The 22192-nt window shown below is 39.9% G+C and overlaps 2 protein-coding genes and 1 pseudogene across 4 annotated transcripts; 1 reads left to right on the top strand and 2 right to left on the bottom strand.

Annotated features, from left to right (window-relative positions):
- Positions 1 to 14: 14 nt before the first annotated feature.
- pfkfb1 (6-phosphofructo-2-kinase/fructose-2,6-biphosphatase 1) lies at positions 15 to 21891 on the bottom strand. Of its 3 annotated transcripts, XM_031844971.1 has the most exons (15): positions 21809 to 21891; positions 20893 to 21036; positions 6194 to 6319; positions 5920 to 6016; positions 5726 to 5792; positions 4787 to 4861; positions 4416 to 4472; positions 4191 to 4312; positions 3851 to 4058; positions 3015 to 3161; positions 2703 to 2807; positions 1238 to 1367; positions 1078 to 1140; positions 929 to 993; positions 15 to 666 (listed from the first exon to the last, which is right to left on the bottom strand). In XM_031844971.1, the coding sequence occupies exons 2-15, from the start codon at positions 21002 to 21004 to the stop codon at positions 607 to 609; spliced, it is 1434 nt and encodes a 477-aa protein (XP_031700831.1). In that variant the 5' UTR covers positions 21005 to 21036; positions 21809 to 21891; the 3' UTR covers positions 15 to 606. The 3 variants fall into 3 exon arrangements, with proteins under 3 accessions (XP_031700831.1, XP_031700833.1, XP_031700832.1); XM_031844973.1 differs by lacking the exons at positions 20893 to 21036; positions 21809 to 21891 and adding an exon at positions 10536 to 10706; XM_031844972.1 differs by lacking the exons at positions 20893 to 21036; positions 21809 to 21891 and adding an exon at positions 7623 to 7815.
- LOC116382166 (UDP-glucuronosyltransferase 2A2 pseudogene) lies at positions 13799 to 15409 on the top strand (annotated as a pseudogene).
- Positions 16123 to 18029, bottom strand: LOC116382169 (P2Y purinoceptor 1-like). The gene has a single exon (XM_031844975.1). It carries the CDS (start codon positions 18004 to 18006, stop codon positions 17002 to 17004), a length of 1005 nt encoding a protein of 334 aa, XP_031700835.1. The 5' UTR covers positions 18007 to 18029; the 3' UTR covers positions 16123 to 17001.
- Positions 21892 to 22192: the final 301 nt, after the last annotated feature.

Here is a 22192-nt window from a genome sequence, read left to right as displayed (position 1 = left end):
AGGACTTGTAAAGTGGATTTATTTTCCCAGCAACATCTTGGCTGCTTACTTTATTTATTTACAATATTTCATTAAACACTGCCTGAAGTTTGGTATCATATCCACAACAGTCAAGTGCCCAAATCAACATGTCTTGTTTGTTTGGGTGCTGTCCATGGTGCTGATCCTCACCTTCATAATTCAATTATCAACAACACATTATCTGTGCAATGACAACCTCACTACAACCCTTTAAGTGTTTTCCTCTCAGCTTTAAAACAAGGTGCATTATTATTGTCTCTATTTGTAAACAATGTGACAATATACAAAAAAGCAAACTCTAGTCAGATAAGACACAGGAACATGTCACAGTCATGTTTTAAACATTATCTCCAGCTATGTCCTGCTCAGTCAGTGCAGCAGGAGTCCATGTGCTTCTGTACCGATTTGTTTCCATGTAGCTAACATAGTTCCATTTGTACCATCTAGACTCCTCCTGCCTTTAGAGTCGTCTGTTTTCACACAATCAACCTTTCACTGGAGTGCATCTCTAATATTTAGTGAAACTAATATGTGGCAACACGTTTCGTTTCACGTGATTGTAGTCCTTTCCTCACAGAACTGCATTTATGCGTGGTCAGGAACAGTCAGCAGAGCCTCCTCTTGGTTTCTGTTGACGTCCACATTCTGCAACGACAGCAACACCACTTCCATAATAACCATTGCTACATACTAATTCTGAGCAGGTTGTTAGTATATGAAGGGTTCACACTGGAAAAGTGACAAAAAAGGACACCATGCAAAATACAGTAAATACTTTTGCATATATTAATTTCATCAGTACCTACTGTACATATTACTGTCTGCCATCAGATGTATGTAATGTACCATAGAATAGTTGGCAAAGCTAAGTATCTATTATGACAAATGTGTGCTTGTGGAAACTCACCACTGGCCTCTCTCTGTGTGTGTTGACTGCTTCAATATTGAGGAAACATGACTCAACTTTACAGCCTGAAGTAGAGGAGAAAGTCAGACTGTCAGGGAGAGATTTCCAGAGATACGGAGCTGTCACACACTAAAACGTTTACTACCTACCGTAAGCTACTGGTGTGAGTTTGAGCACTGTGTGAAGGGGGCATCTCAGATAAGGTAGCTCATCTTCAGAGGGGGAAAAGAAGAGTATTAAGAGTGTTTGTGTTGAAAACAACATCATATACTATCGTGTCAAGGTATTTGTAAGCCTGGATTTCTGTACCTGCAGGTTTGTCTACAAAGTAGGCCAACAGGCAGCGAAATACGGCTTGGTGACAGACAACCAGAACGTTTTCCTGCCTCTCCAGCTCCATGATCACCGGCTCTAGACGATGTACAAGGTCCTCATAGGACTGGACAAGAGACAAAATAATTGAGGAGTTTATTAATAATTTAACCAAACTTATTCTTATTTTATCCTCTCAGTCCATAAATCCTTAAGTGCAAGTACACTGTACACTGTTCTCTTATAATTACTGTGTAACAGGATACATATAGGTGTGGGAAGTGCCCTTTGAGCAAGGCATACTTGTTTTGTCTTGTCTATGAAGCTACAGCCAAATAACGGTTAGCTTAGCTTAGCACAAAGACTTGAAACAGGGGGAAACAGCTAGCCTGGTTCTATCCAAAAGTAACACAACAAAGCCCACCTTCCAGCACTTCTTCATTAATCAACACGTTATATCTCATTTGCAGTGATGGAAAGTAAATGTATATATTTGTATATTTACTCAAGTACAGTATTTAAGTACCATTTTGAGGTACTGTAACTTTAGTTGAGTTTTTTAAATTTTATGCTTCTTTATACTTGTAACTACTTGTATACTACAAAAATTGTACTTGTTACTGCAATACAATAGACCTGATTATACTTGATTTAATTAATGGTTACTTCACAGATCCAAAGGAATAATACTAAATACAATCAGCAAACAAATGATATTGTACTATTATAAATCTAGCCTCTCAGCAATATATACATTAGTTGAAATTATCTCCACCTTTACCAGCTGCAACATTTAAGTATACAGCACATAAATAATTATAACCCAATAATATAATATATATTTTTCTTAAATGGGTCATTCTGCATGATGAGTACTTTTACTTTTGGTACTTTAAGAATATTTTGATTCTAATAATTATGTACTTTTAATTGAGTCAAATTTTGAATGCAGAACTTTTACTTGTAACATATGCGGTATTGCTGCTTTTACTTCGGTAAAAGACCCGAGGACGTCTTCCACCACAGCTTGTTTGTTTAATACGCTGACAAATGCAGTGACTTCCTGGAGGGTTGTCATCACTGTGAGCTTGCCAGTCATGTCATAGTCCTGCACATAACCCCTCATAAAAATACAACTTTGTTATCTCTGGAGTTTGAACACAGCCGGGCGAGCTGTTCACCCTCGCTTCCAGTCTTTATGCTAAGCTTAGTCAACCGTCTGCTGGTGGAAGCTTTATAGTTCACAGACAAACATCCTAGTGGTATCAATCTTCTCATCTAACCCTCAGAAAAATGTTGCGCTGTTCCTGACCCTAACTGCCAAAACTGCTCTAGTGGACTGTAGTTGAACTGGGCAGCTCAGGTGTGAACGTGTGTGTTCCTGAAAAACTCCCAGCGATACTTCAATGGTTGAATATAATTTTAAAAACAAAATTCACAGTGTATTCAGGAGAGCACTTACCTCGCCCTTTGGGTAACGATAACGATACTTGTCCTGGTCTCTCAGTGCAAACTCGTCGGGGAAATTCTCCTGAATCTCTTCGTAGGTTAGCTCCTCACATACACCCTTAGTTAGAAAAAGTAACTTGAACATAACCGAATGAAAAACAGCTGATCTTCTGGTTTTGAAAATCTAAAGTCAACCTAAATTATTTGGAGATTGAATGCTCTTTGTCTGATAACGTTTGAAAGCATCACCTATAAATATAAAATTGGCCTTGAATGTGTCTTTCGTTTGGAGGATTATGTTGTAGGATGAAGAGATGTAACTCACAGCGTCTATCTCATTGAGGGCCTTCCACTGTTCGTACTGGACTCCCAGAGCTTCTGCAGTCTGGATGGTCCTCTTCATGTGGCTCGTCCACACCTTCAATTGGCTGATATTCTGACTTCTGATGAAGGTCGCCAAGGCATTGGCATACTGCAAACAATTAGTGCAATTTGTACTCCACGAATTCGATCTGTATACTACAGTGGTGGAATGTAACTAAGTACATTTACTCAAGTACTTTTCTTTGCATGCCAGTTCAGATTTTCGGCTCTACTATATCTCAAAGGAAAATATTGTTATTTTTACTTCACTACATCTATTTAATAGCTTTGGTTACTAGTATATTCACAAATTAATATTTTTGTACAAAAAAACATATGAAGCGCTAATAAAGTATGATGCTTTATCATAAATAAAACTACCCACCAGTATGTACAAGTAAAGCTGAATTAATTAAAGCTTGATTAATCAAAGACTATTTTCATAATTGTAATTTTTCATGCCAAAACAGTTCATCGTTCCAGCTTTTACAAATGGGATGATTTACGTTTTTTCCTTTGATTTGCTTTTTATGTATATTGAATCATTTTGATGTTTGGAGGTGTCATTCTGGGTTTGGGTCTGGGTCTTTCAGAATTTTTACAAACCAAAAGATGAATCGATGAATGGAGAAAACAATCACCAAATTAATAGTTCAAAATGAGCTCTGCCTCAACCAACTACAACAGTGAAATCCTGCTTTTACATTAATGCCTGAGTAATAATAATCTAATGATAGAATATATCTATATATCTATATCTATATATATATATATATATATATAGTGTAACCTACTCACCTTCTGTCCTCTCGGGGAGAGGCCTGAATCTCCACCAATGCGCCCTAACAAGTTGAGTTCGCTCTCTCCGTGGCGGCTCAGGTAGATGCATCTTGGTGTGACATGGATGTTCATCAGGTAGTAGACTATCCTGCTTTGAATGTGGTCCTGGACATGGTTTACCAGGTATCTACTGCCCACGTCGAAGATCTTGATATAGGAGAGCTTCCTGTTCAAAGTCAGTATTGGATAAAAGGCAACTATGAAATGAATCTGTTGGAAATGAAGGGGGAGAGACTATCCTGTGCACCATTTAGTTTCTTATTAATCTCACAGGAAGGAAAACCTTATGGGACTGTACCTGTCTTTCTCGTCGTGTATGGGCATGTAGCTGGCCCTGTAACACTCAATGCGCTGGCTGAAGTCTTCCAAGGCCTCATCTATGTCACGATCCACGTAATCTGGACTCCCAAACTTTACTTGCTGGAAAAGAAAGACAGCTTTAGAAATTTGTTGAGACCACTATATCAATTCAGCCTCCGCAAACATTTACATTAAAAAAAAAAAAAAAACATCCTCGACTGACCTTAATATTCTCTGCAATGATTTTTGGGTCATCACAGATTGACTCCACAAAGAACACCTGCACACAAGGAGTCATTTAAAAGTTCAGATTTATTATATGACTGTGAAATATATACCCTTTTCCCACCTTGTGAGCTTGTGTTTGTGTTTTTAATCTCATCCTAAAACCAATAGTTTTACAGTTTTTTTTACCTTTGGATAGAGCCAGGCTAGCTGTTTCCCCCTGCTTCCAGGCTTTATGCTAAGCTAAGCTAATTGCTTCAAATTGAAGAGACCCGTATGATAATGAATACTAATATTCTCATCTATCTCTCGGCATGAAAGCCTATTGGCATATTTGCCAAAATGTCCAACTTCCACATGCATACTCACTTTGTAGCCTCTCTCCTTTGCATAACTAAGGATGACTGCCCTCCTCTCCCTGGTGGTGTTGGTAGCATCAAATACCTAGATGAGACAGAACGTAGGTGTTATTGATCCATCCTAATATTGGTAAAGTACATTCATATTATTCATAATGATGGTTAACAATCAAGCACCTGAGTTATAACAGAACATATGTTGTCGCACACTTTAGACAATGTCACACTGTATATGATTTATAGATTACAATGCACGGATAAATATCATGTCTTAAACATGTTACACTGCCATGCAAAAGTTTAAGATTGCCTGCCACAAATTTTGATTCCTTACACTCAGATGGCTAAGAGGAAATGGGCGTTATTTTGCATGAAGGGTTTGCAAAAAGAAAGTCATGTTCTGTACATGGAGAACAAAATGCTGTAAACTGGTTCAACGGGCCCTGAAAGGGCAGAAAGAGACAAAGATCCCTCTGAGCAACAGTTGAATAAGAAAAGAAGAAATCATCAGACGATGGTAAAAGAAACTAGAAGCTTAGCATAAAAATATGTGCAGATTTAAACAGGAACAAGTTTCACGTGCACGACGCTCCAAAAATACTGGGTCCTACAATTCCCATGATGCAACTTGACAATGCCTTTCATTAGATCTTGCCTTCTGGGTAAATATCTCTGTCTTATAAACTCCCCACCCACAGGCTTTCTGATATAAATTCGTAGTCTCCAAATCCAAACTCTAATGATAAAATCCCTTTGACTTCATCAGGGTTATCCAGAGAAGACATTATACAAGAGATTTAATTGGCTGAGTGGTACTCTCCAGACTAGTAAACTGGTCTTTATGTGTAAAATCTGTGCCACTTTAATCTCAGTGATACCTGAGGAAATTAAGAGTAAAACACACACCATACATAATTAGAGGGACAGTTTCAGTTGTCCTCTTACTCACGGCTACTTGTCCCTGTTCCTTTGAGAAGTAGGCAGCGACGTCTTTGAGGGCAGCCGTTGCACAGGCCCTGAAAGAGAAGTTACACTCGTACAGGCAAAGGAGCAAAAACTGCAAAAATATGAGTGAATGGTGAATCCGGCAGGAGAAATGACAAATCAGACCACATAAAGCTAATGATAACTAATTATACTTACTTGCGGATCCTCATGGCCTCCTCATTGTCAGGTTTAAAGAACTCAAAGTTCTTATAGATCTTGACTGCCTCTCTGCGGTACTGTCCTATGTTAAACACTGGTTGGATTAAGAAACAGAGAGGTTTAAAAAATAGTTTCTCCCTAAGAGCAACAAAAACTTAAGGCATTTCAACGTGTGATGATTTTATATTTTAGTTAACGTTGAAACAGTCAATTCCTTTCCTCTGTCATACATTTTGTAAATCGAAATTCAAGGATTGACTTGAATACTGACTTTTTGTAGGCACTCCGATCCAGTTCAGGTAGTGAGTGAGCTTCTTGGAGATGTACGTCTTCCCTCTGGCTGGCAACCCCACCATCACAATCATTGTGGGAGAGTTACAGAACTGAGGCACCGAGGCTGAGATGAAGACAAAGGCACGATAACATAAAGCAATAGTTACTGAATGCTGCTGATGCTGAAATTGAAGCGGTGTTGTTGCGAATCACTCAGCAGAAGAGCATTAAGCCTCGTGTCCTACGGGTTAAATGAGAGTCACGTACAACTCTGTGAGGCTCTGTGCTGCAGGACATGTGTTGAGCGTGCCACTGCCAAGGTAATCTTCATTAAGAGAGAGAATAAGAGCTCCAAGGTGCAGCTCAAATGTCTGCAAACTAGTGTTGTGAGTCACACGGCTTATCTGCCCGTCTTTGGCAGCGCCTAACACAGGAACCTGTCCAACCAACCACCAACAAATTGACATCGTCACTTAAACAAGACATAAAAATAATATAATTTGCAAATAGTCAAATGCACCCTTAAAGATGTGTAACACAACGTTTACTAAATGGATGCTTGTCCTCCTCCTCAGGTAGAGTCACATCTTAGATAGAACCAGAGCAGCACAGTGTACTGCGCCATATGGCCGACAATCACATGAGGAAAACCCTCCTAATCTCCCAGTGTGTTAAAATGTCAGTGTCTTCACTGCAGGTGTTTCATCTCAGCTCAATTCAACCAGTGTTCCCAATACCACACCATTATTCTTCAAATCTAAGGATTTGGTTCAGACTGTCACTACACTACAAATATTTGATAAGTTAAGAAAACAGAGGCACCGTTATAAAACAACCTCTGATATAAATCAGCATTCTCTGCTCAGAAATTTCCAAACAAACCTGCCAGAATTTTAAAGAGTTTGTGTATCTCATAACCAGTCATGACCGAGTTCTTCCATGCTTGTCTCAAAAAAAGATGCCCGTTATCTATAAGGCAGACTGCAGGGTCGCTTGCCAGTTAGCTGTGCCCTCCAAAACAACCCGGATGGCCTGTGAGAGTCTATACAGGGACTGGGAGAGCATCGAGGCGGTTCGATTATGAATGGAGTATGCTGCGTCAGCAAAATGCTCAAAGGCCGACGTCAGACACTGAACAGAGAGCCAACTAAGACCGGGCTTGGTCCAGCTCGGCTGTCATCCCATGACTGACTCCTCTTTGTCTCTCAGACTGCTGCCTGCATCCCCCCCGAACCGGACTGAGCTCAGTCCTGAAGGATTCAGAAGTATGACACACACCTGCGACTGTTGGAAGTGTCTAAGCAAACACCAAAGCTTCATCTGAAACAAGAATGAGTTAAAGTAGTGGCACAACAAACAGCAGCAAGACAGAATAGATCATGTTTCTTCTTGTATTCAGGCTGAGTCAGGGCTTTCGCTGCACTTACATCCTCTCCTGCGGTTCAGGTTGCAGCCCATCAATGGCACCCAGATCTTGAGCAGAGGAGTCTGGGTGAGTTTTTTCTGCTCTGTGTTGATCGCGAGAGCCATGGGGCCTGAGTGACGACTGAGGCTCTGTGATCTGTGTGCAATTGTGTGCTTCACTGAGCACTACCTACTGCAGGTCAGCTGACTGTTTCTAAGGAGAAGTACTTCGTAGGCAGGAGGGGGGGGGGAGGACCTGAGGCCATGCTGCTTGCCTGTCACTCAGTCTGTTTCAAGATTTAAAAACAGGCCCGAGGGGAGCTGCCAAAATCTCTGTGAGGTCAGAAGGCAGAGAAGCATTCACGTCCACCATCCTGTACATCTGTTGTGGTGACACAGCTGGAGCAACAGCGAGTCATCTCACACAAGTATAACAGAGGTGGGAACCTCTCTGGAATTCAGATGAGCACAGTTGGTACTGAACAAGCTGTTTGTTTGTCAAACTGGTAAGTGTAGAGTGGTGATTTTCCTTTCTTACCACTAGAGGGCAGCTTAAACCTAAACGTAAATCTGGGATACTGGAGGAAGGGTCAATTATTGCTAAGCACATTTTGAAATGTGTGCATTTGGAAACTGGGCTTTTCTAAATTCAGCTAATTGGCTAATTCACCTCAGTAAATCTACCATTCATAAAGTACCACAGTATAAATAGGCCTATACTTAATTGCAAGTAAAATAACAGCTTTTAAAATTTGAATGCGGTCAAAAGTACTCATTCTGTACATTTGTTCCTTTTAGTGAATATATCTCGCACTACTCTACTACTTACAAAAAGCAGTTAAATGGAGGTAATATTGACTACTTTATGTACTGTTGGGTAGTTTAATCTATAGAAATACATCATCTTTTACAAACTGTTCATATACAAACGTAAACAAAATGCTCCTCTGAAATGTATGAAATAGCACAAAAAGTTAAACCGCAAAACTATACTTAAAAGGTGCTAAATTCCAAATCCAGAGCATTAATAGCTCAACAGCAACTATTTGCAATGTAAAGATACAGTGGAGAGATGTCTACCTGACCAGTGAATGAAGTCGCTCTCCACTGTGTGTCGTTCTCCTTGCTTTGTTGAAATAGCCACGACATCAGCGCATACAAGTGAGTCTGTCGCGAGCTAATTGCTACTCTGCCTTGTGCTCATTCAGCAGTTACCACTGATGACGCGTCTTGAACGTAATGCCCATCCTCCGGTTCCCCCCCTGGCTAAATACTGTTAGCTCTGTTGCTGTTGTTTGCTAGCCGCGAGCTCAGCCGTCGCCATGTTGAGAGCCATGTGGAGGCAATCCCTCTGCTCTTTAAAGGAATAGTTCAAGAATAGTTTGACGTTTCTGCTTAATCGCTACTGACGGGCCAGATGAGAGGATCAATACCACTCATGTCTGTTTCATATGAAGCTACATTCAACAGCTGGTTAGCTTAGCTTTGCACAAAGACTGGAAACAACTAGCCTGGTTCTCATCAAAGATAACAAAATCTGAATCTAAAGCTCAATACTTAACATGCTTTGTCTCGTTTGTTTAATCTGTCTTTATGCTAAGATAACCAGCAGCTGATTGTAACCTCACATAAGAATGGCATTGATAGTCTCATCTAAATCTCTGCCAAAAAGGGAATAAGCATATTTCTAGAAATGTCAAACTTGAAGTACAGCAACAATGTAATTTGATGTCTCCAGAGACATCAGCTCTCTGAGCAGACAATCTTCCAAACCAGACAAATACTTAAAATCAGTTGTAGCTTTTTTTTTTTTCTGTGTATAACATAAGAAACGTATCCTGTCTGATTCCAAAAGAAAGGGTCACTTAGGGCATAATGTCAAACCTTAATGTCACTCTTTCCAATAAGCTCAAACACGGATAATCATCAACCTGATTTTGGCCAAAGTTCAAAGTCTAACAGGCAGTTGCTCTTGGGCAGTGATTAGCAGGGCAGTGATAGCCATGATGGCCAGTGTTTCCTGTTTTGGCATGAGCTCGACCATTTAGAGGAGGTACTGTATGTTAATATAATGGGTGTTTGTCTGGAAGGAGCTCAGCATGTCCTCCCAAACAACAGCCACAGAGGGATTGAAGTTGCGGCTCTTCCTACGGCTCTCTAGTTATTTCCCCTCTCTGAAGCACAGACTGCACACACACACACACGTAATAGCATTTGGAGTTTTTCAAAGAAAAAAAAAAACATCTTTCTTTGGCAATCAGCTTGCAGAGTCTTATCTTAATGTGTTTTTGTTTGAGGCGAGTTGCAGGACCTGGTTTGAACACCTGGCTCTTTTACGGTCTCAAAAAGTCACATTGTTATCAAACAAAAGCAAGTGAGGGGAATATAGAAAAGAAACAATGAAGTCCATCAAATGGCCGGCAACTCTCTTGACTTTCTGTCTATTTCTTACTATTTCTATGTACCTGTGCAGTTGCTTCACTAAACAATGGATGTTACTGCATTGCTGCATAAAGCTAACACTCCATGGCACACGTCTGTTTTTACTAGCATATCATATCTGTGTTGCACTCACTCCGTCTGAACATATCTATGGCCTCACTACTACTGTGTGATATGGTATCACACAGTAATATTAGCAAGTGCTCTTTAGCGAAAGTCAAAGTACTCATTCTGTACATTTGTTCCTTTTAGTAAATATATATCTCGCACTACTCTATTACTAATACTGATACAAACAGCATTTAAATGGAGCTAATACTGTCTACTACTGAAGTCTATTTTTACTCGCAAATCATGTCTGTGTTGCACCAACTTCGTCTGAACATATCTTTGGCCTGCATGGATCACATAGTAGGACAAGCCTTGCTGAAGCGTGTCTTCCAGTGTATTGTTTTGGAATGCGCTCTGCAGAGGTAGTTCATCTGTGAGCTCACCTGCGCTGTCACATCTGCGTCTCATCCTCACATGTTCCAGCTGGGGAAACTCCATTTCTGCCCTATTCTCCAATGATGAAACCAGCAGAGCAGCTAAAGACCATCGACACACTGGATTATGAGGTCAGTGGCAACAGGACTTTTAAAAGAAACTAAACCCCTCTGCCAAAGTATTCTCAACCCACCCCCAACCAGTGGAGCCCTCTCTTTTCACGTCACATGTGACATATGATAGTAGCAGAGTGGGCTTGTCCTTTAATGTTTGCCAGGTCCGAAGTTCACAAGGTACACACAGGGCGAGGGAGAAGCTTCACTCAAGAGGGTGAGTCCCAACATGTGCAAAGGTCGGCAAGAAGCTGATTTCCGTTGCAAGGGAAGACAACATTCTAGCTTACAGACCACAATTACTCACAGTGCATGTTTGATGAACAGCAGTGAGGGAACTGTTGTCAGCTGTGCGCGTCAATAAATGGAGAGGGGGTTATTTGAGATCAAAACCCAAAGGTCAGGTTCAGATATGACTTTGAAGTGATGCACTGCATCTTCATAGTAAAGTACAGATCCATGGTGACTTTAATATACAGTATATACTGCCCTTGTGAGACATATGGCATATCCCAAATCCATACTACATACTAATTATTTACAGTTCATACTAGTTTTTACAGTATACTGTTCAAGCAGTTAGTGTACAAAAAAATGTTTATCATTTTATACAAACAGGAAATACTACAATATGACATCAGATTTCAATCAAATGACGATAACACTGTGACAAAATAAAGTGAACTCACAGCAGACAGCATTCATAATAAATATGGTCTATTTTTAAAACAGACGTCAACATGTTTGTCCTACGATTGACAAGATCCTCTTTCTGAAACAATTTATTACCATCTGTGATCAACTCCCTAATTTATTTGGTGCATTAAGAGTGTGCATCAAACTGTCTGGTTTGAATATACTTCATTTTCTCACTTATCCTGTGTGAATACACCAAAAACATGCTTAGAAATAGTGACATCATTAGAGGCAAATTATGAGCTCTTTTCTCTTGAGCCACAAAAGGCGTTTCTAGAACTTTCTTCTCATATGCAGTCATACTCCCAACACCTACGAATATACTTTGATGTGGATGATGGATCAGTGGAGTTCCCCTTTAAATTGTTTTTCAAAAATGAACCTTCAATGAACCATGTTGGTGGTGAATGAGTCCCTCTTTGGCATGTCTTTAAAAATAACTATCCAGACCTTTGTATAACATGTGGTTCAAAGCAGAGAAGGCTAAAGTTACCTGGTCAGCCAGACTCAAAGGTCATCCACAGACATATGGGGACATTTTACTGATTACCTAGAGTAGGAACTAAGTTACAAGTCAAACTCTTTGACAAAGAAACATTGTTTTGACCGCAGTATAAACAAATCAACTACATAGATTTTTCTTCACTTTTGTGTATGTGTGGGGAGGAAAGAAGTGAGAGGAACGATATCTTGAGAGATATATATGACTAAAATAAGTATTGGTGTGCAGTGTTAGGGTAGAAATTACATTGTTGTTGGGATTGAATGCATCAGACCTGTTAGCGCCTCTTTCTTACATATCTATGAAATTCTACATTCCGGAAGTTTGTGAAATTAGATCGGATGATCTTTGGTGCAGAGAAGCAGAACATCCCGAACTGGGGGGTAAAAAATGGGCGGAGGGTTTAGAGGAGACCTCTGCATGGTTGCAATTTGCTTGGATAAACAGGCAGGAGAATGGTTCAGTCACGGAAACATAAAGTTATACATTCACTTGCATTTCGAACAGCAGCTCAGCAGGTCAGATCATTGACTGGACACTGGATTCTCTTAGGTCCGAGTGAGAAGTCTGAGGTGAGGAGATATTTTACTAACAAACTGTGTGTTGCTGCATGAGAGCTCCGTTTGCTTTTTTCTTGTTATGGACAATGTGTTTTTTCCTCTTAAGATTGTTCAGGCCTGTCTATTTTTTATATAAGACATTGCATCTTTATTGTAACATTGTAACAAGCTACTGATGCTAAGAATAATATCACTTGTGTCGAAAGATTCAAAACCACCAATTTGTAAATCGTTCATGTCCCATTTCGTTTTAAATTTCATCTCAAACTGAATCTACAGTAAACCACAGTCAAGTAGGGCAACAAAGGTTTTGTTGTATCCTGTGTACTGCATTTTGCGATGGTGTGTGGTTGTGACCTAAATTACAGTTTCAGAAGGTATAATCATTTGCAGACAAACCATTCAGACCAGATGAATCATGGATTTGATTTTGGACATGCATTTTTTTGTCATGTTACATCTGTTTGCTTTAACTTGAGTCTCCTTATTTTAATATTTTACATTTAATTACGTGCTTTGCACACTGTTAAGACTTTGCAACAATACTTCATGCTTAGATAATACATGGCACTGATGCATGACACTTTCAAGCATCATGCGCACAAGGACTTTGACTTGGTTAATTGGTGCTGAACATTAACAGTTCCGGCGAAAAGAGAAAAAAAAAATGAGACACTGAACAAAGAGCAAACTGCAGCAGATGGTCATAAAGAAAATATAGACTGTAAGGCGGAAGACTGAACATACCAAGCATAGATTCAAAAATATTTGTTTTGTAGATGTAGAGTTGGAAACATTTGAGAGGCATTGGCAGAGCAAACATTTGAAACATGGGCTTCATTAGCTATTTGAACAAGGTCTACAGGGCTTTTTTATCCTCTTTAGTTCATTGTTTTTGTTTTTACAACCTGCATATTTACTGAATTGGTTACAGCAGCAGCAGGAAGCTATTTAAACCCTCATCCAACCAACATATTCAAAGAGTAACTGCACACTTAAAACATGATTTCTAAGCTAAAAACTAAAAACTATGACTGCACTGTGATGATCAATGCTGGTGCTAATATTGCCATTTTTTAACAAATTTATAAAAATCGGCATTTCATGCTTGAATATGGCTCAAAAAGCAATCTAATGTTTCATGCTAATGTTACACTGTTTACATAAAATGAGTGGAACATCGGGCTGGTGGCAGTAAATTCATCAAATTCAGTGCCCCATGCCATATAGCTACTGTCGTTGTCATATTTGTTGACACAGCGTCAAGGCTTTTTTGTGTGAATAATAAATGGTCACTTTCATGACAATATGAGCGATAACGTGTGGATTTTATCTGCAGCTTGAGTAAAGTATGAACTGCAAATATTTGTTCAGTAAAGTTATGTGTCTCCCCAACAGTGATGGGGTCATATCCAGCTCTGGCATTCCTCCTGCTTTTTTCAGCTACTCTGTCCTCCAGCTGCGATGGTGGAAAGGTCCTAGTTTACCCCGTAGATGGGAGCCACTGGCTTAACATGAAAATCCTGGTGGAGGCACTTCACTCTCAGGGCCATCAAATCACGGTACTACGTTCCTCCACCAGCTGGTACATTTCTGAATTCTCACCCCATTACACCTCCATCACCATCACCCAGGAACAGACCCAAAACGTAGAGAGCCAAGACTTCATGACGTCTTTCTTGAAGAGGTCAATAGAGATCCGTCGAAATAAAGGCACAATATGGGCATTTGTGGAATTTTATAGGCACCTTTTCAACATGATGGCGGAGAAGCAGAAAGTCGTGGCAAAACTGATCGTCCGCATCTTTGAGAATAAGACACTAATTAAGGAGCTGAATGAAACTGGATACAACATTTTTCTGACTGACCCGGCATTTCCAGGTGGAGTGCTGTTGGCACACCATCTCCAGCTTCCCCTGGTTTTCAATGTGCGCTGGCTTTTCAATGGCGAGGCCCACTTCGCCATCGCTCCTTCTCCTCTTTCCTACGTCCCCCAATTGTTTACTGACAACTCAGACAAGATGGACTTTTTCCAGAGAATCAATAATGTAATTTGTCAAGGTATATTGGCTTACATGTACTACTTTGTCTCAAATCCGCCTTATCAGGCTGTGTGTGATCATTATTTTGGACCTGATGTCAGCGTCATGTCCCTCATGCAGGGAGCTGATCTCTGGCTAATGCGGGTTGACTTTATATTCGAGTTTCCTCGTCCCAGCATGCCCAACGTCGTCTACATTGGAGGCTTCCAAAGTAAGCCCTCCAAGCCTCTTTCATCAGATTTAGAGGAATTTGTGCAGAGTTCAGGTGAACATGGGGTGGTTGTCATGACTCTGGGGACCCTGCTGAGCGACCTCGGCCCGGAGATATCGGAGATCATCGCCTCAGCATTTGCCAACATCCCTCAGAAGGTCGTGTGGAGACACATCGGGAAAAGACCCATCACTCTGGGAAACAACACCATGTTGGTTGAATGGCTTCCTCAAAACGATATACTAGGTCACCATAAAACCAAGGTTTTTGTCACGCATGGGGGTACTAATGGAATTTATGAGGCCATCTACCATGGTGTCCCAGTTCTGGGCATTCCTCTCATCTTTGACCAGTATGACAACATTGTGCGTCTGAAGTCACGGGGAGTGGCTGAGATTGTTGAAGTGACAACCTTGGATGTTGAATCTCTGACAAGTTCCCTGAAGAATATTCTAGACCCAGAGAAGCCATACAAACAGAATATGCTCAAACTGTCACAGCTTCATCATGCCAAACCAATGAAACCCATAGACAGCGCCATTTTCTGGATGGAGTTCGTCATGAGACACAAGGGCGCAGCGCATCTGCGCACTGAATCATATAAGTTGCCATGGTATGCCTATCACTGTCTAGATGTGATGGCAGTCTTTGTGGCATTTGGTGTGCTGATCATCGCATTAGTTTGGGTTTCCTGTAGATGTCTCATAAGACGTTTGATAAGCACCATGAAGACCACATCCAAGTCCAAGAATGAATAGATAACCTCATGAGGAAGGAAGCTGGAGACTGTTGATAAGAGTGTGATGAAAAAAGATTTGTAATTTATAGTGGTACAGAATCTGCTGAATAACAACAGGAACCAATATACAGGGTGAACATGAATAGATTAGGGCCTGTGTCCATATAGTGTCTTTCTGGCAGAAAAGGCGAGTGCTTCATTCAAGTATTTTATCGAAAAAGGGCTCTAAGAGAGCAAAGAGCACCAACAGGAGATGCTGGCCCACATTGTTTGTATAGATGAGGATGCTTAATTTGACAGCCATAACGTTAGAGCAAGGAGAAAAAAAGGACTCTGGCTGCTTTGCTTTTCCTCTAGGTGGCTGCATGCAGCCGCATACGCTCTCTCCTCATTGAAAACAATTGAAAAAAAGACACTAGTGCTCAGAAAGAAACGCTATATGGACGCAGGATCTAAATGGGAAAGTGTTGGAAATTCAAATTTTACAATAGCTTTTAAGTTTTCAAATTATTCGCACTATTATCTACTGAACTGTCTTTTTTTTGTCAAAAAAAAACAAACAAATAATGTTGTGATCTTTGCATATTTCACGTAATGTACAGTGATTGAAGTGCATCATGAATTAGTTTTAAAATCTTGTGTTTTTTTCCTTTTCTGGTCACTAATTATCATTAGTTTATATGTTGCAATGCCTGTGAAAAGTCACAAATCACATCTGACGAGCTTGCTGGAGTCGTCGTCTGAGCTGGGAAGGAATATTCTCCTTTCCGTGAAGGTAAACCAGAGGGTCGAGAGCACTGTTGTTCAGACACACAAGGCCACGAATAATCTGAAGAGCAATGTAGAATCCATTCAACCACTCACTGCATATCCTCCGATTAAATAGATCTCTTTACCAGAGATTGAAATTGTTTCAACACAATTAAAAACACAATGAGCCTCACTGTTGCACTGCGTGACGTGTTCCTTCATTAACACACACACACACACACACACACACACACACACACAGTAGTTTACTTTGAGTCAAAAACACTATCCTGCTGGCCCAAATACTCACTGGAGCACCGAACGTGGATTAATCCACGGTTAAATATAGTCCAACGAATGCACCTTTTACTCCAGTTTTAGTTTTCGATCAAAACTACAGCGCCCGGCTTTTTGAGGAAAATGTTTTACAAATAAAACACGTATTTGTGACCAAATTTGTTTTAGTTTTTTTTTAAGTTTTACAGAACAATGGGATTTGTGCTGAGTTTGCGGTGGTGGAGGGAGCTGCAGCAGCATGAGTATCAGCAGAGTTATAGTGATCAGTGTTAGATTATAACAAGCCACACCGCAGTGAAAGAAGCTCTTCTGAAAGATAACAGAGACACACCGAGAGCTGGAGTTTATCTTAATTGCCTTTTGTTATTTGCAAAATGTGTCAACATGTTGTACCTTAAGATATGAAAAACAATATTACTGTACAGCAAAAATAATATTTAAGGCAAAAAAAGCAAAACGTAAGAAAACAACTAACAACTTCATACACACTGCAGTCAATTCACACCACTTGTTGTGATGGACAGCTGCATGCCGTTTGAGCTCAATGTTATTTAACAGTTAATGTTAACGTCTTAACTCTAATTCAACTTCATCTGCAGCTTGTGCCACAGGCACACAGCCGGAGTTTGCCGGATTCAAGCGGCTGAATATCTGACGAGCTTGCTGGAGTCGTCGTCTGACCTGAGTAAGAATATCTTCATTTCCATGGAGGTAAACCAGAGGGTTGAGAGCACTGTTCAGACACACAAGGCCACGAGTTATCTGATGAGTAATGAAGACTCCATTGAACCACTCGCGGCATATCTTCTGTCTGGACAGAACTCTTGACCAGAGGTTGAGGTTCTTGAATACATGATAGGGGACGTAACAAACAGAGAAGAGGAGAATCAAGATGCACAACAACTTCAAGCATCTCTGTTTCAGTACCTTGTCAGTGTTTTTTGTGCGGCAGAGAAAAACAATCACATGTCCATAGCAGCCCAGTGTGATGAGGAATGGGATGCAAAACCCAGTGACGGTCCTTCCAAGGCTGTAGTTCAGGTAATCCTCAACATAGTTGTTGTTGGTGGTCTCATAACATTTCCCAGGCTTGTTTCCGAATGTTTTGCTGTAGAACATGTCTGGAAGACTTTGAACGCTCACCAACAGCCAAACCATGACGGAGATCCCCACAGAGTGGGTGACAGTTATTCTTCCCATCACTCTCATTGGATGGACAATAGCCAGGTACCTGTACACACTGATACAAGTAAGGAACCCAATGCTGCCATATAAATTCAGGTTGAAGCAGAATCGTGTTATCTTGCAGAATGCATCTCCAAAGATCCATTTACTCCTCATGAAGTAGTACACCACCAAAAATGGGAGCGTGAGCAGGTACAGAATATCTGCAAGTCCGAGGTTGAGAACAAAAACATTGACGTTACCCAGTTTCTTCCAGTTCTGCAGCAAAGACTTCAACCCCCATCCATTAGCTACCAGACCAAGGATGAAGACTAAGATGTAAACAGGAGGCAGAAATCTGTGCTCGAAGTCAAAGCTCACACGAGTACAGGAAGATTTATTCATTCTGTCTTCTGGAACGACGTTAGAACAAATCTTTCCGTCTGTGGACTGTCTGGCTTATGAGAAGTGTAAGAAACTGTAACCCGACTTTTGCTCGAAGAAAACTTCCTGTTTGAAACACTGCTGTCTCAACTGTAGATGTGAGATTACAATAATATCTATGTGCAACATCTCCACCGGTGCACGTGTTATTTGTCACCGAAGAAAAACAAAAGCAGACTTTTTTTATGGAAGATAGTTTTAAAATTCATATGGCAGCGAACGGACAGTGAACATGATCTGCTAAACTGTCAAATGTTTTTCTTCCAGTATGTCCCTTATGTAGAGTATCACTTTAGCACACAACAGGTGCAAGATATTATTTATGAATTAACAATTTAGGTGACGCAGGAAAGCTTCAACCTTCACACAAATGAATGGATAAGAGTCAGAAAAAACTCATCAACCCTTTTTGAACAATCAATGTAGAATATTGAAACTTACAGATCGAGTTAGATTATACTTTAATTGATCAAAACGTTTTACTTTTTATATGGAGAAACCATTTTAACATACACAAATCAGAATTATACTAACAGAAACTTTTCATCATTTTGATACTTTATTCATTGTTCATCTTTTATGGCTCACTGATTCACAAAAAACTAATACCATTGATAAAAGCTTATTGACTATGCAAACTTAAAAAAAAAACAAAACACCTAAAATATTATAAAATATATACATACACATAGAAAAACAGTGCAGGAGAGTTTGGAAGCTGAAGACTTGTATATATGGTGTAAATAAGCAAACTGCAAAGTCAAGAGTCTACAGCCACACCAGCTGCTCTGTGAGGCTGTGATGCTCATTATAAAGAATAAAACACAGATAGATGAAAGTCAAGGTCCCAAGTATGTTTCTGATGCTTAGCAGTTGCAAGGTTGATATACAAATTGGCCAGAAGGTGGTGTCAAATTCAAGGGTTTAAGCTAATTTATATCAGAAGTTTGTCAGGTTATGAGTTCAAAAGTGACAGATGTGTGTGCGGCAGTGCAACGTTGTTGTTTTTTATTTGTCTTGTGCGAGGGTGCAGGTGATTATATGTAGTTTTGAGTGAGTATATATATATATATATATCTCAACATTGATCTTACTTGAGTTTATTCCCAACTAACTCATGACACCACACAGCATTCAAAAGTCTCCCTCTAATTCACTACAAGTCAGATAATTCAAACTGTACTTACTTTACAGATCACAAAAGAAATTAGTAAAACACATTCATAAACAATTAACATAATAATATTACAAATTATATTTGAAAAACGAATCATTAACTTGTCCTTCATCCTTCCCTCTAAACTGCACAAATATAAGCCTAATATTGACGTGTCAATTACAGTACAATTCTTAACATGTGACTATTTTTCTTGTGTTAAACTTCATCTGTGATCTGAGCCATGGGCACACTATCAGAGTTTGCTGGAGCGGCTGTCTGAGCAGAGCAATGCTTAACACTACTGTTGATAATTATGAATGTGAGTTCAGCTCAGCCTTCAACAAGATCTCCCCCATGAAACTCTTTGGTAAACTTAGCACCATAGGCTTGAGTACCTCACTCTGCAGAGAAATAAGGAGGCGAAGACACTCCATGTTTTCATCAAGGGAGCTGAGGTGGAGGAAGGCTTTAAGTTCCTGGGTATCAGCATCACAAACAACCTGACACGGTGATCACACATCTCCATCCTAGTGAAGAAAGCTCATAAACGTCTGTATGCCTTAAAGAAACTCAAGAAGACAAAATTCCCGTGCCATGTTCTTGATACCTTTTAGAGAGGAGCAATAGAAAGCATCCCGACTGGAAACCTTACAAACTGGCATGGGATGTGCACGGCCCAGGACAGGGGGGCTCCACAGCGGGTGATTAAAACCGCCCAGAATATCCTTGGCACCCACCCCAGCCACAACCTGTTCACCCTGCAGCTGTCTGGAAAGAGATACTGAAGTATCAGCTGCCATCCCACCAGACTTCAGAACAGCTTACTTCCTCTGGCTGTGAGACTCCTTGATTTATCCTCCACCCTCCACATGTGGAATAGTTTTCTTTTTGTGTGTGTGTTTCTGTGCTATGTTGTGTAGAAAAAGGGGAATGCTATTTGCATTATGTTGTGCAACCCTGTTAAGGAATCACATTAAAATAACCGTGTAACCTTGATTATAGGCCCAGGCAACATGATGAGCATGTGTTATTTAAACACACTCAACACTTTTAACATTTCACTTGTTTACAGTCCTGTTATCTGTTTGTTGTGCACTTTATTTTATATTCTATTGTAAATTGTATACGTTTCTATTTCTTGCACTGTGTCGATTGTTGTTGATTGTTTAATGTTATTGTTTATTGTTAAATGCTATGCACCACCTGCCATGACAAATTCCTTGTAGGTGCAAACTTCCTGAGCAATAAACAGTTCTGATTCCGATTCTGATTCTGAACAAGAGACAGACGAAAGGAAAACGCCAGCTTTGTGTGGACTGTAGCCAAAACAGAGTTCTCAAACGAGTGAGTGTGACACACTTTACTGCCCCAATGAGGTGTGTTGAAAAAAGAAATCAGCACAAAAAGTGATTGTTAAACCACCAGCACATAACTACTTAATATATGAAAGACTACCCTGTACAATCTGAGAGTCCTGTTTTGGAGCCAACCCAATAAATTACCTTCTGAATCAATAACTTTCAATACCTCATTTACCACACTCTTCCACGCACACAGCCACTCTGCGACTCAAACATAATGGCCTTCCAAATAAAATGATAAGATGCGTGGGTTGGGAGCCTATAAGACAAATTGCTGCTAGTGTAAGCTACCGAAATAATACACACACATTCAATGTTGGTACTCACCAATCCATGACATGTCACCTCTAGCATGGGCAGAGGAAAGATGCAGAAAGATGCAGAATGGGAGAGAATGGCAGCAACAGTTCAGACCAAAGCTGCAGCAGGTGGGAGACATCTGCTCCTCACAGGAGAACTTCCTGGTCTTTTCTGTCAAATGAAAATGTCTCCTCAGTTACTAATGCTAACAAAACTAGATAACACCAGTGGTCAAATGTAACCAAGTACATTTACTCAAATACTCTACATTTCCTTATTTCAATATATAATATTTTGATTTATCTGAAGTAACATTACTTGTTCTTTAGTAATTCCATTTTATGCTACTTCATACTTCGTCTCCACTACATTTTGGATGCAAAGGTTGTACCCCAAAAGCTTTAGTTACTTTGCAGATTTGGATTATCATTATAATATATAAATCACCTACAAATTATGATATTTCTAGGGACGGGTATTGGAAATTAGCAGTAGCTATAAATGATACATTAATTGGAAAACTGTTGAAGGTAATGAAATATATTACAAACGAAGTTACCCAGCAGTAGAAAAAGTAATTAAAATGAGCCCCACCTTTACCAGCAGCAACATTAAACTGATGAACACATTATCTGATTCTGAAATGATTTATGCATTCTGTATCACTAACGTTACTTTAAGTATATTTTGATGCTACTTTTGCACTTTTACTTAGTTAAGTAACTTTACTTTTACTTGAAAAGAGTATTTTTTTAGACCGAAGCATTTCTACTACTTCTACCAAACACACTCTTTTTACATTCAATACGCAGCAACACATGCTGCTCAGTCTCACTGAGGACTGTGCTAATATCGCTATCACGCTAATCGCAATTGATTTTTTTATTTTTTTCAAACTGCATCGAATCGGCCCAGTAATACGTAAACGTGCACATGTATTTACCTTCTAAACACAGCTACAAGTCCCCATCCAGGTGTTGTAACTCTGCGTTGAACCAGTTTAGCGACATACTCAGTGGGTATTTGGTGACGTCTGCAATGTTTACATGACTGCGCCTACGTGTGATTGGCCAGCGGCTTCACGCCCCTCTACCTTCGATGGCAGGTGAACGTATATGACAACAGGTAGTAATTATGAATATATAAATGTAAATACTGACCATATTATGTTTTAAAGGGTGTAAACTGTGAGATAGCCACGTTACTTTTTATGTGCATAGCAAACAAACTGTATTTAAAATAACTTATTAAAACAGAGCATTTATCTGACATTCACTTGTTTTAAATTCATCTATTTGAAATTGCCAAAGTTTAGAAATACGATGCA

Source organism: Anarrhichthys ocellatus, unplaced genomic scaffold, assembly GCF_004355925.1.
Source record: "Anarrhichthys ocellatus isolate YVR2014 unplaced genomic scaffold, GSC_Weel_1.0 scaffold5, whole genome shotgun sequence".
Classification (NCBI taxonomy): Eukaryota; Metazoa; Chordata; class Actinopteri; order Perciformes; family Anarhichadidae; genus Anarrhichthys; species Anarrhichthys ocellatus.
Note: the sequence above shows the minus strand (reverse complement) of the source record. Positions and strands in the feature narration are given on the sequence as shown.